This window comes from Myxocyprinus asiaticus, chromosome 15 (genome assembly GCF_019703515.2).
Source record: "Myxocyprinus asiaticus isolate MX2 ecotype Aquarium Trade chromosome 15, UBuf_Myxa_2, whole genome shotgun sequence".
NCBI lineage: Eukaryota > Metazoa > Chordata > Actinopteri > Cypriniformes > Catostomidae > Myxocyprinus > Myxocyprinus asiaticus.
This window is the reverse complement of record NC_059358.1, coordinates 31,025,520-31,039,886: the sequence shown is the minus strand read 5'-3', so window position 1 is coordinate 31,039,886 and position 14,367 is coordinate 31,025,520. Positions and strand designations below refer to the sequence as shown.

General features: G+C 45.4%; 1 protein-coding gene across 1 annotated transcript in view; it reads left to right on the top strand.

Moving 5' to 3' along the window:
• The first annotated feature begins 385 nt into the window (after window positions 1-385).
• LOC127452672 (FH1/FH2 domain-containing protein 3-like) overlaps window positions 386-14,367 on the top strand; it is a 198,743-nt gene continuing 184,761 nt past the window's right edge. The window contains exon 1 of the mRNA XM_051718298.1: window positions 386-688. Within this exon, the coding sequence (XP_051574258.1) occupies window positions 524-688 (165 nt within the window). The 5' untranslated portion in view covers window positions 386-523. The remainder of the gene's footprint in view (window positions 689-14,367) is intronic.

The window sequence follows — 14,367 nt, the reverse complement described above, 5'->3', positions numbered from 1 at the left end:
ACCACGGTAATTTCTGTAAGGGTTGCTGTTTCTCGTGAAATGGACCCCTTGGCTTGTATACTTTACTGTTAAGCAAAACAGCGTTATTTGTGCTGTAATATACATTTCACCACTAGAGGTCGCCAAAACTCCTACTTTAGCACTAACACCTTCACTGCTGTGGAGGAGTTTTAATTTGAGCCGGAGGGAGTCCCCCAGTCCTGCTCACGTACTGCAGAGCTCTAGACATCAGACACAGGCAGTAGCTCACCCGTCCCGTCTGCAGCAGTCTGCCTCAGCACCTTGCCTGCCCGACATGACCTTGGATATTAGCGACCCTCCTCTCTCAAGAAACTATTGTAGAAATACAGAAACCACTAAATACTCGCATTAAACACTAGAGGACATCGGGGTACGGCGGAGTGTATCTGGATTATTGTCACTTTTACATTGCGTTTGAATCTAAAGGATTTGTTTGGCCGCTATATACACTTTTTGTTGTTGCTGTGCCGACTTTTCCTAAACCGACGTGTATGGATGTATCATGGCTACGTTTGCATGCAGGGTGCAGTTCTTAGATGATACTGATCCATTCAATAGCACCAATTTTCCGGAGCCGACCAGACCCCCGTATTTCACATTCAGAGAGGATATTCCGCTCATCAATCAGATCGCTGGAGTTCACAGACTTTTGAAAGCACCACACAAGGTATGAAACCCCTTAATGAAGAAAGACATGAAATTCAAGTGAAATGTGTGCTTAAATCTGCTGCAGTGCACTAATGTTTTTATATTGCAGTAATTCTGGAGGGCATCCTGCATTTATGTGAAGTGATATTTCAGGAGACTTGGGCTGCACTGCGCTAAAATTTGCGCTGTTCTGTGTACCCAGTGGATTGTTTGTTATTGTCAGTACATCTATCTATCTATCTATCTATCTATCTATCTATCTATCTATCTATCTATCTATCTATCTATCTATCTATCTATCTATCTATCCATCCATCCATCCATCCATCCATCCATCTTGTATGCTGCTTTATTCATACAATAAATAGAACTGAATTTCACTTTTATGATGTCATAATGAGATTTGGGGTAGATAAATGGTGTTGATAGTATCCTGACTCTCCTCACAGCCTGAAATAAACCTTACCTCTAAATGACCATGCTCTCCTTCATTATAGGCCTGCAAGAGCCAAAACAACCGAGGATCTTCTCCAACTGAATAAGATATAATTGTTGTCTTAAACTTGGTTCATTTCCACCACATAAACGGTGTTATCCCCTGAGCAGGCTTTTAGAAGTGCTGTTATTGTGGTCATTAGAGGAATGCACAGCAGCTGAGGGCCATTCTTGGGTGGACTCACTGCTTGAGCATGCCATGTCCATATACTCAGCAATCTACAGCTGTCATTGGCACTGTCAGTGATGACTGTGCAGATAAAAAAGGGTTCTCCTGGGGCCAAAGCTCCCCAAATGAAGCCCGTTTGGTGTAGCTGATCCTACTGTTGTTTGCATAGGGACATAATGGCTCTCCTTTGTTCTCCAAAGCTAGATTGTATTTTCCAAACAGGTGAATGTTAGTTTTGTGCTTTGTTGGTTTGTGAATGTAATTTCTCCATCATTGGGTGAGTGTAATTTTAATGCAATAGAACTTTTAGAGCATCACAAAGATGCCATGACAAGACTGCTTTATTATAAGTGGACCATTATTGAGATATGTTAAACTAATCCTTCCAAAACTGACATGTATGGACATATTTCTTGAACTCCAATTCAATCCCCATCATCAAACTCTTAAAGTCACTCAGATAAATGGTAAAACATCTTCAACTGATAGATAAAAAAGTCCAGAGGCTCATTCATTACTTGACTTTTGTATTAGAAGTAGGCCAAATAAAATGTCATACTTTCTATTCTAAGATGATCTAATGACCGGCAGAATCTTCATAGGCAAACAGGATTTCCTGTGACAGACATCGTTAAGTGTTTATCGTTCAAAAAGGGGACAAAATTCATTGACCATCATATGCTCTGATCTCTCTCTATAAATGCTGAAAATGTTTAGTTATGCTATACGACATGTTTATAATTTAAACATGTATGGCAAACATCTGTGTTTCCAAAGCTCCAGAGAGCAATAAGCATGTTTTAATCTGTCTTGACCACAAAATATGTGCAGTTTAGACACACAGGCACACCATATTGTGTTTAGCAGTGTCCATCATTAGCTCTTGCTGTCACCAAATAAGTAAATACACAAACAGGTAAATAAGTAAGTGACTAAATAATAACACAAATATCAGTTTAAACTTTGGGGACATGGTTGCTTTATTAAACCATTTATTTTTTATTTTTTTTTGTACCCAGTACAAAGTGTAGCCTACTGTCTTCAGCCTAATCTCATAAAAATTGTGTGACTGTGACACATTTTTGCAAAATGATACTATGTGGTCTCTTACATGTATTGCAGCAGTTCAGACGTCAAATGTCCACTGTGTGGGGCTAAAATCTAGTTTAATTTCTACCAAACAGATGAGGTTTTTGAGTTTTATGTCAAGTTTATCTGTAAAGTTTTAAAGAAAAAACCTACCTCCCAACCCTAAACCTTAACCTAACCGATAGGGGCAAAAAAAGCAAAAGTGACATGAAAAATTAAATTGCTGAGCCAACCACATAATTTTATAGTGCTTTTATGACACTTTCAGCTCACGTGCCAACTCACGTGCTCTTCAGGACTCGTACCCCAGCCCTTTGCATCACAAGTGCAGTGGTCTATCAGTTGAGCTGTGCAATTTAATCACGTTCGTACAAGCTTGTAAATGTAGTTGGGAATGAAAGGCAAACATTAAAGGTGCACTCAATAAGTTTTCCTTCATGTTGTCTTGGACTTACACTGACACCTCGGGCGTGGATGCAGCATCATTAAATCACAATCGTTTTCAGTTAAAGATGCCATTATAGAAAATCACTTTTCATAGTCAGCCATAATTAATTTAATCCATGAGTGAAAGGCGGCTACTGAAATTAAGCGAGCTGTATTCGGCTGGTCATTTGATCTCAACATGACAGCCCCCATGAGGGGACCCTCTCCATGTAGAATAAAACAGCTTTTATAAGGTTACCAATCTGAATGGAGTCTTCATCTCATGTGAATGGTCATAATGAGATAGGAAATAATCACTTAGTGCACCTTTAAAATGTACTGCCTTACAAGTAATAATATATTAGAGGTGTTTAGATGTCATAAAATAGCATTGTGTGAAGGACAGGGAGAAAAGTAGTAGTTTATGAACTGATAATCTGCCGTTTTACTTGTGATTTGTGTGAAAGGGAATAAAAGTTGTTGTAGAGCCTCTACTGTTCATTTCACCAGGAAACTGCAGTGATACGTACAATGAGCCATGTAAAATAATTTTGCAAAAATGTAGGTATAGTAATGTGAATAGAATTTGCTTACAAATCTCTCTTAACCTAAGGCACCAGATTTCCAAGGCAGGATAACTGCAGTCATTGCTATAATTTATACAGCTCTCATCGGAAAGTAAACTGTGTATATCCCTTATCCAGCAAGGGATGAATCCTCAGAGTTTTCAGTGGTAAATCACAGGTTCCCAGCAAACTCTCTCTTAAAAATAAATAAATAAATTAATAAATCCCAAGTGACAGGTTTTAACTGTAAAACAAACCAATTTGTCAACAGCTTGTGTGAGAACACTGACACAAATGCTGTTTGAGCAAACAATTTGTTTTCTCCAGATCTAGTATCAATAAACAGAACCACAGTTCTAATAGGAAGCATCAGAGCAGGAGGGAGCTGTATGTTGTTCTGTGAGAGAGAGAGAGAGAGAGAGAGAGAGAGAGAGAATAGGAGGTGATGAGCTGGCACATTATTTAACATCAGAAGCAAATGAGCCAGTTGACCCTGTTTGTTCAAACACTGTCCTTCATTGCTTCATTGATATATGGGTGGTGGATATGATATGCTTAATTATGTGTCCTGGGCTATGTAGTTAAAAAAAAAATAATAATAATAATAATAATTTAAACATCATGTATGTCGTTATCTGCTAACTATTCCAATAATATTCCATTGAGATTTTTCAATTTTTAATAACTTTAAAATGCTTATTTAGTGTGACATCGACAAATATGTCTGTTCACACTTGAATAAAATCAAGAAGGCTGTAATATTTATGTTTTGAAATATACAGACACACATTTTTGTTACATTATAAATTCTGAAGTCCATGCAGAATACAGGGGAGTGAAAAGGATTTTGGCTGAGAAACATGAACCATTTAGTGCGACACTATATTGTCAACTTTGAATGGCCAGTTATTTGGACCCCTTTGTGCTCTTTGCTCAACTACAGAGAGAACAAATAATGTTTTTAAGGACATTAGAGGGTCAAGATGATCAGTTTTGGGGTCGTATGATATGACATCATTTACACAGAAATGCAATAACTTTAATACATAAGATATGGTCAAGTGTAGGGAGAGCAAGAAAGTACAGGGAAAGAAAGACTACTGGTAGTAAGGGATAGGAGCGGTTTTGCTTTGTTTTGTGTTGTTTAAAACAAATCAATGCACATATAAGTTAATATATGCTACTTACAGTCTTAATTCCGTAGTCTGTATGCTGTCCTTATGGTGTCTTTTAAATATTTGATTAAATATATTACATATTATTATTATTATTATTTTGTTTTTTAATTTGTATCCCCTTTTCTCACAATTTGGAATGCCCAATTCCCACTACTTAGTAGGTCCTCGTGGTGGCGCGGTTACTCACCTCAATCTAGGACAAGTCTCAGTTGCCTCCGTTTCTGAGACAGTCAATCTGCGCATCTTATCACATGGCTCGTTGTGCATGACACCGTGGAGACTCCGCATGTGGAGGCTCATGCTACTCTCCGCAACCAATGCACAACTTACCACGCGCCCCATTGAGAACGAGAACCACTACCCTCCCAAGCAACCGGGCCAATTTGGTTGCTTAGGAGACCTGGCTGGAATCACTCAGCACACCCTGGATTCTAACTCGCGACTCCAGGGGTGATAGTCAGCGTCAATACTCACTGAGCTACCCAGGCCCCCAAATATATTCCATATTATTAATTTTATAATTAATATTTTATTCCAGCTTTAGTGGATGCTGTCATTGAAGTAAAATGGGGGCATAAATAAATACAAAGAAATTCTGAAACTTTTTTCACTCAAAATGTTATGCTGATAGTGTAATTTGTAAGTTAGCTATATCCAGTGTTGGGGGTAACGTGATATAAGTAACGTGTGTTACATAATCAGATTACCTTTTTCGAGTAACGAGTGCAGTAACACAATATTTGTTATTTTAGACTATAATATCTGAGTTATTTTTTAAAATAAGTAATGCGTTGCTTTTGCACTCCTCTCCTTTCCCCGTATTGTGATAAATCAGGAGTAAAAGTGTGCAAACTTGAGGAGAGGGGCATGATGGGCATTGCAGTTCTAGACAGTGGGAGGTTTACCAGAGATGTTCAATGAAGTTGTAGTATGTGTGTGCATGATGGGCATCTTAGTTCTAGAGAGTATGAGCCATGCTTATCAGTGATGGGCAGAGCACAACAAGTCTTCTTTTAGCCCACCCTGAGATTTATGTTTTAAAAATGGCAAAATATTGCTGGTAAAGGAATGTAAATCTAAACACTTCAGTGGAATCCAGTTGTACTCATAATTTGCAGCAGTGGATTTTTTTGTGCACTGGAGCTTAAATGAGCAGCCGTCATAAATGTTGCCATTGTCACTGCAGTCACAGCAAGAGTTAAGAAATGTGTTCTCATAAGGTAACATTTTGTCAAAAATGTAATATTCGGGTAAGTGATACTTTGATTCTCACGAATGATTCATGTAGGCTGCGTTTAAAAGTGTGTAAACACAAATTTTCGTGGTATAATATAGCACAGGCATAAGCCCGGAGAAGTCCTCCCGTGGCCACGGCATGATTATACAGATACATACAACGTGGAATTATCGCTGACTGTTTGTGCATCCGAATGCTTTGTTTTAAAGCTGCCCATAACTACTTCTCCAGGATCAGTTTGCATCAGAACTGCTCTGTGTTAAAGCATTTAACATTCAACATTCGGTTGAGTTAAACGTGATTGATTCATGTGTAAATACATGCTGCATTAAAAAAAATCAGTAAAAACATTTTGGCAGAGGGATTATAAGACTAGCATTCCACTGACCATGGCGTGATATGCAGGGTTAAATACTCGCTCAATTCACTGACTTATGTAGCCGAACTGCTCCGTGTTAGAGCTCCCTGTAACTGGGAGAATGGGATGAGAAAAGCTGTTTCTGGATCAGCAGCTGCAAGCAACATTCTACTTTGATTATGTACGCAGAGAAAATGTCTTAATTTCTTAAAAGATTCAACATTTTTGTTCTATAATAAACAAGTAATTTGATTCGTGAAACAAAGTTTTCAAGACATTTTGGTAGCATTAAAAACAATTCCATTCATGTTGTATCAACATGCACGTTTGCAGTTGTATGCGATCAATCAGTGGCGTCTGTATGCACCGTGGATCAACACAAAACAAGCGTGCACTGAGATGACTTAAGTGAAAAATATTCATTTATTCATCAGACTTATTCCTTGAACATGTTAGACTGGCATTCCCCACTGAATTTTATCCTGAAAAACTTCAAACTTCAACTTTCCATAAAAAGAAACTTTTTAATTAATTTAGTTACTTTTTAAGGAGTAATGCAATATTCTAACAAGTTACTTTTAAAAGTAACGTTACCCAACACTGGCTATATCAGAAAAAGAATGCAAAATGTATAGGCATTTTCACTAGTGGTCTCAGACTTTAGGACCCCACTCTATGATCCACTTTAGTGGTTGACCGATATATCGCCGAGGCTGATATTCTGACTTTTTTAATTATCGCATCGGCCGATAAATGTTCCCGTTTGGCCTATTTTTTCTTGAGGGTGCCAAAAATCGCCTGCTTGCATGTGAAGCCTCTGAGAAATGTCAGCGATCAGTCATGGTTTGTTTTGTTGTTACATGCCATTGTGTTACTACAATAATAAACCGGTGTGCATCACAGTGTCATTTAAACAGTCTGCATATCAGAGCTGCGGCAGATGCATTTGAGCTCATTATGTTAAAGTGCTCATCTATTTCATTCTCCCTCTCTCTCTTCAGCAGTTTCCTGTAACTTTTAACTGTCTTGTCTAATGATAAAAAGGCAAATATCAATAAAACTATTATCATATACCGTCTGCAAATATGCGCATATCTCGTTTAAACAGATGTAATAAACCAATCTAACAACTTGAGCAGATCCAGCATCCTGTGGAGCGCTCATAAATCTTCCTCTGAAGCACGTATTCTAACAGTCTCTCCTAAACAGTTCCCTTTAGAGCCCGACCGATATGGGATTTTTGAGACCGATACCGATACTGATTTTAGAGGGGGAAAATTCACCGATTACCGATATGGTGGCCGATATAGTTAATTTTTGAGCTGGAATGAAAACAGACCTTTTCTATGTGGATTGGTCACTGACTTTGCACCGATATGACTATACAAAGGTATTCAGAAGGCTGCTTTCTTAAACAGATATTTTTATCAAAGAATATTTGACATTATTATTATACATTGTCAACAAATTCTAAAAATGAACATTGAGAAAATAAAGAATAAATAAAAATACAATAAAAAGCTTAAAAAACATCAGTACTGTTTAGTATGTCAAATGATGACCATTAAAATAAAGAATAAATAAAAATACAATAAATAGCTAAATAAACATCAGTACTATTTAGTATGTCAAATGCTGACCATTAAAATAAAGAATAAATAAATATAAAATAAATAGCTAAATAAACATCAGTAGTATGGTTTAGTATCAGTCAAATGCTGACTATTTTAAAATACTGCCAGTCAGTTTGGGGCAGGATGTAAAACAAGAAGCATTTACACCTGCCGAGACAAGAGATAAACAGCGGCAGCGGTGTTACACCATATTCTGCTATACAAGTTCAGGGGAAACTTTCAACGGTGGAAAACATCATGGTAACTTGCATAACCTCCATTCCCTGATGGAGAGAACGAGACGTTGTGTTGATGTAGTGACACTAGGGGTCACCCTCTTGGGAGCCTGAGACACCTCTGGTCTTTGATAAAAGGCCAATGAAAATTGGCAAGTGGTATTTGCATGCCACTCCCCCGGACATACGGGTATAAAAGGAGCTGGTATGCAGCCACTCATTCAGGTTTTATGCTGAGGAGCCGAGACAAGGTCCGGCAATTTCAGCGGGTAGTTCAGCGTTGTGGCAGGAGGGACACAACGTCTCATTCCCTCCATCAGGGAACGGAGGTTACGCAAGTAACCATGATGTTCCCTATCTGTCACTCACTCAACTTTGTCGATGTAGTGACACTAGGGGTCCCTATACAAAACGCCGCAACTGGCTGAACTGTGTTACGTGAACTGGCGGTGTGTGACGGGCAGACAACTGTGTGCCTCGTAGCCAGCGCACCAGGCCGACATGTAACCTCCCCCAACATAGTTATGAGTGTCGAATGGCCCTTTGGGGACAAGTCGACTACCCAAAAGATAGAGACAGGCTAGTCCAGTCGTGGCCTCTTTTCCCCTTCTTTTTTTCCACTCCTTAAAAAAGAAGGGGGATTATCCGACTGGGCCGCCAGGAGACCACACCTCGCCCAAAGAGAGGGGGGGATATTTAAGTGGAAAAATACATCACATGGTCTTGCCGACCATGTGGAGAGTCTCATGCTCTGCAAATGTCTGTTAGAGAGGCACCCCTGGCCAGGGCCCAGGAGGCCGCTACACCCCTGGTAGAATGGGCTCGTAGCCCTACCGGGAGTGGCACGTCCTGGGCGTGATGTGCCATAGCTATGGCGTCAATGAGCTAGTGGGCGATCCTCTGCTTGGAGACAGTGCTTCCTTTCCGCTGTGCACCAAAGCAGACAAAGAGCTGCTCAGAGATCCTAAACCTCTGCGTGCGATCCATATAGTTGCGTAAAGCATGCACCAGACACAGCAACGACAGGGCTGGGTCTGCCTCCTCCTGGGGCAGCGCTCGCAGGTTCACCACCTGATCCCTAAAAGGGGTTGTGGGAACCTTGGACAAATAGCCCGGCCGGGGTATCAGGATCACGTGAGAGTAGCCCGGACTGAAGTCCAGGCACGTTTCACTGACAGAGAATGCTTGCAGGTCTCCTACCCTCTTGATGGAAGTGAGCGCAGTCAGGAGGGCAGTCTTCAAAGAGAGTGCCTTAAGCTCAGCTGACTGCAAAGGCTCAAAGGGGGCTCTCTGTAGACCCTGAAGAACTACAGAGAGGTCCCATGAGGGAACGAGGCGCGGTCTGGAGGGGTTCAGCCTCCTGGCGCCTCTCAGTAACCTGATGATCAGGTCGTGCTTCCCTAAGGACTTACCGTCCACTGTGTCGTGGTGTGCTGCTATAGCAGCAACATACACCTTCAAGGTGGAAGGGGACAGCCGCCCTTCCAACCTCTCCTGCAGGAAGGAAAGCACCGATCCGACTGCGCATCTCTGAGGGTCTTCCCATCGGGAAGAACACCACTTAGTGAACAGACGCCACTTAAAGGCATACAGGCGCCTCGTAGAGGGGGCCCTAGCCTGAGTGATCGTGTCTACAACCGCGGGTGGTAGACCGCTTAGGTCTTCCACGTCCCGTCCAGGGGCCAGACATGTAGATTCCAGAGGTCTGGTCGTGGGTGCCAGATGATGCCCCATCCCTGAGAAAGAAGGTCCTTCCTCAGGGGAATTCGCCAGGGAGGGGGGCTGTCACGAGGAGCGTGAGGTCCGAGAACCACGTCTGGGTGGGCCAGTAGGTTGCTACCAGGACGACATGCTCCTCATCCTCCCTGACCTTGCACAGAGTCTGTGCAAGTAGGCTCACTGCGGGAAACGCATATTTGCGTAGGCCAGGAGGCCAGCTGTGTGCCAGTGCGTCTATGCCGAGGGGTGCCTCGGTCAGGGTGTACCAGAGTGGGCAGTGGGAGGATTCTTGGGAAGCGAACAGGTCTACCTGTGCCTGTCCGAATCGACTCCAAATCAGCTGGACCACCTGAGGGTGGAGTCTCCACTCTCCCCTGAGGGTAACCTGCCGTGACAGCGCGTCCGCTAGTGTTGAGGTCGCCCGGGATGTGAGTGGCTCGCAGCAACTTGAAGTGCTGCTGACTCCAGAGGAGGAGATGGCGGGCGAGTTGTGACATACAACGAGAGCACAGACCGCCTTGGCGGTTGACATATGCTACCGTTGCCGTGTTATCTGTCCGAACTAACACGTGCTTGCCCTGGATCAACGGCTGAAACCTTGCCAACAACTCGAGGCAGCTGATGTGCCAATGCAGTCGCGGGCCCGTCCATAAGCCAGCAGCTGCATGCCCATTGCAAATAGCACCCCAGCCCATTTTGGAGGTGTCTGTCGTGACCACGACGCGCCTGGAGACCTGTTCTAGGGGAACACCTGCCCATAGAAACGAGAGGTCAGTCCAAGGGCTGAAAAGACGGTGACAGACCGGCGTAATGACCACGTGATGTGTCCCGCGGCGCCATGCCCATCTCAGGACTTGGGTCTGAAGCCAGTGCTGAAGCGGTCTCATATGCATCAACCCGAGCGGGGTGGCCACCACTGAGGATGCCATATGCCCCAGGAGCCTCTGAAAGTGTTTCAGTGGAACCGCTGTTTTCTGTTTGAACGCCTTCAAACAGGCCAGCACCGACTGTGCACGCTCGTTCGTGAGACGCGCTGTCAAAGAGACTGAGTCCAACTCCAAACTGAGGAAAGAGATTATCTGAACTGGGAGGAGCTTGCTCTTTTCCCAGTTGACCCGAAGCCCTAGTCGGCTGAGGTGTGAGAGCACCAAGTCCCTGTGTGCACACAACATGTCCCGAGAGTGAGCTAGGATTAGACAATTGTCGAGATAGTTGAGAATGCGAATGCCTACTTCCCTTAACGGGGCAAGGGCTGCCTCTGCTACCTTCATGAAGACGCAAGGGGACAAGGACAGGCCGAAAGGGAGGACCTTGTACTGATACGCCTGACCCTCGAATGCAAACCGCAGGAAGGGTCTATGTCGTGGTAGAATCGAGACGTGGAAGTACGCGTCCTTCAGGTCTACCGCTGCGAACCAATCTTGATGCCGGACTCTCGCCAGAATGCGTTTTTGCGTCAGCATCTTGAACGGGAGTCTGTGTAAAGCCCGGTTCAGTACTCGCAGGTCCAAGATTGGCCGCAACTCACCGCCTTTTTTCGGTACGATGAAGTAGGGACTGTAAAACCCCTGCTTCATCTCGGCTGGAGGGACAGGTTCTATCGCACCCTTCCGTAGGAGGGTGGCGATCTCCGCGCGCAAGGTAGCAGCGTTTTCGTCCTTCACCAAGGTGAAGTGAATACCGCTGAACCTGGGCGGACACCTGGCGAACTGAATCACGTAGCCGAATCGGACAGTCTTGACCAGCCATCCCGATGGATTGGAAAGCGCCAGCCATGCATCCAAGCTCCTTGTGAAGGGGACAAAAGGGACAATCTCATCGGACGTACCGGCGGGTGGGGCCTCGCGGCGGGGCGGAGCTCGAGATGCCACACCATGTCGTGGCCGTGCTGAGTTCAGAGACATCGAAGTACTTACCTGGCTCCTTGTGACCACTCCCAGAACAGCCTGGGACAGGGGAGGAAGAGGCCTGTCCTCGTGATCCATGGAGACTGTCACATCAGGGGCGGATTTGTGCCACAGCTGGGCGCTCAGGTGCGGGAAGACCGCCGCTGGAGCGCCAAACCTGTCAAATAGAGTGGTGGACGGTGGTCGTGATGACGGCTGTGCACACCGGATACGTGACCCAGGGAACAAGGAAACCACTCTTGCTGAACTCTTGGGTACTGCAGCCACTTGGGCATGCAGCGCAATTAAATGCAAAGGTAACAAAAAGATTCTCCTCCCGGCCCTCGACCGGGGGGATGGAGTGGTCTGCTTACCAGCTTCAGAGCAGCAGGTTTCGACATCCCTGGGTCGCCCGTGTCAGGGGCACTTTGAAGCCTTTCACGGGTTCTTGGTGGCCGCAAGACGGGTGGCGTCTGCTTCCTGCAGTGGGCTCCACGCCGGGGCCGGGCTGAAGGGGCGGGCTGCAGCAGAGCCAGTGCAGTCACCGCAGGGGGATGCCCTTGGCGACGAGCAGACATGGTGCGGGATCTTGAGCTGCGCCGGGGCAGGATATGCCGGATTGCCTCCGTCTGCTGCTTCACCGTCGAGAACTGCTGGGCAAAGTCCTCAACGGTGTCGCCGAATAGGCCAGCCTGGGAGATGGGGGCAGCAAGGAACCATGTCTTGTCGGCCTCACCCATCTCGACCAGGTTGAGCCAAAGGTGATGCTCCTGGACCACTAATGTGGACATCGTCTGCCCGAGAGACCGCACCGTGACCTTCGTCGCTCGGAGAGCAAGGTCAGTCGCCGAGCGCAGTTCCTGCATCAATCCCGGGCCGGAACTACTCTCGTGCAGTACCCTCGTGACGGACTTGCAGGAGAGCCATGGCGTGCAGGGTGGAGGCGGCTTGTCCTGTGGCACCGTAGGCCTTGGCCATCAGAGACGACGTAAACCTACAGGCCTTGGATGGGACCTTTGGGCACCCGCACCAGGTGGCGGCGCTCTGCGGGCATAGGTGCACCGCGAGTGCCTTCATCCACTGGGGGAATTGCCGAATAGCCCTTGGCCACCCCACCATCGAGGGTAGTGAGGGCGGGGAAGCTGAAAGATCGGGACCGGGCAGTAAAAAGTGCCTCCCACGACCTTGTCATCTCTTCATGCACTTCCAGGAAGAAAAGAACAGGGGCGGGGTTTGGCTTTGAGCGGCGCCGCGAGCCCAGGAACCAATCATCGAGCCGCGAGGGTTCAGGGGAGAGCGGAGGGTTCCACTCTAGCCCGACGCTCGCGGCTGCCCGGGAAAGGATGTCGTCATCTCTGCGTCAGCCTGTGACCGGGCGACCGCACCCGAAGGGAGGAGCCCAGTTGAGGCTTTCCTCGACGTGAGACAAACCAGCGGACTCATCTGGAATCCCGATCGGGGCAGACGAGAGTGCTGGGGAATGGGAGGTCCACGGGGGATACCCGGCGGAGGCGGTCCCATTGGGGTCCCCAAATCGGCCCCAGTGCTAGCCGCGCTGGCCTTATACCCGTGGGTAGAAGGACTGAGGCGGGGAGCCTCTGGGGTGGCTTGCTTTCTTACGAAGGTAAGCCGCGACTGCATCGTTGCCATGGACATGTTCTCGCAATGAGTACGTGACCCATCCACGAACACTGTCTCCACGTGAGCAGTGCCCAGACACGAAAGACAGTGATCGTGACCGTCAGAACGTGAGAGATAACAAGCGCAAGCAAGAATAACACACATAGGAAAGGCATCTTTTAAAAGACGCGTCTTTAAAAAGACGTTCCGTGTGTGCCGCTCTTTTAGAGAAATATACTCTTTTTTTCTGCTGAAGCACCCAGGAGCATTCTCTGCAGTGCACTAGTGCAGAGGAGGGAGAAGCCGCTGAAATGCGCCGTCAGATCCAACAGAGGTGAATGAACAGTCATGGGAATTCAGCTCAGTGAGCATGAACGTTCGGCTCCGAAGAGAAAATCTGAATGAGTGGTTGCATACTAGCTCCTTTTATACGCGTACGTCCGGGGGAGTGGCATGCAAATGCCACTCGCCAAATTTCATTGGCCTTTTATCAAAGACCAGAGTTGTCTCGGGCTACCAAGAGTGACCCCTAGTGTCACTACATCGACACAACGTCAAGTGAGTGACAGATATGGAACCAGACTTTTAAATATTACATTTTTATAAATGCAATGATTGGAATTGTTCGGTGTAAGGATGTACTAAACTGTGAATCCTGAACAAAGCAGTTTGGTGAATACATGTTTACACATTAGCTTCCAATCAACTGACAAGCAATGAAAGAAGCTATGTGGTTAGCTAGTTAGCTATAAGCTCGTTGTCACTTAGAGTAAAAGATGGACCAGCATTGCATCTCACCAACTAGGTAACAACGTAGCATGAAATAAACACTCAACAGACACAATCACACACAATCCACCACCGCACCGTTGTCTGCTGTGCTGCAAAAAGATGCTCTGATGTTTACCTTTTAATCTGCTACATTACTTACTGCACTGACAAACTATAGCTGGCTTAGCTAACATAACAAACAGATGTGATAAACATGAGTGACATGGTCAGGGAAAGGGTTAACGTTATATTAGTTATATTGAAAAGGGAAAATGATGGGGTCATTGTTTATTAACTTTCCAGTATGTATTTCACAAACTAGTTAGCAACTTACA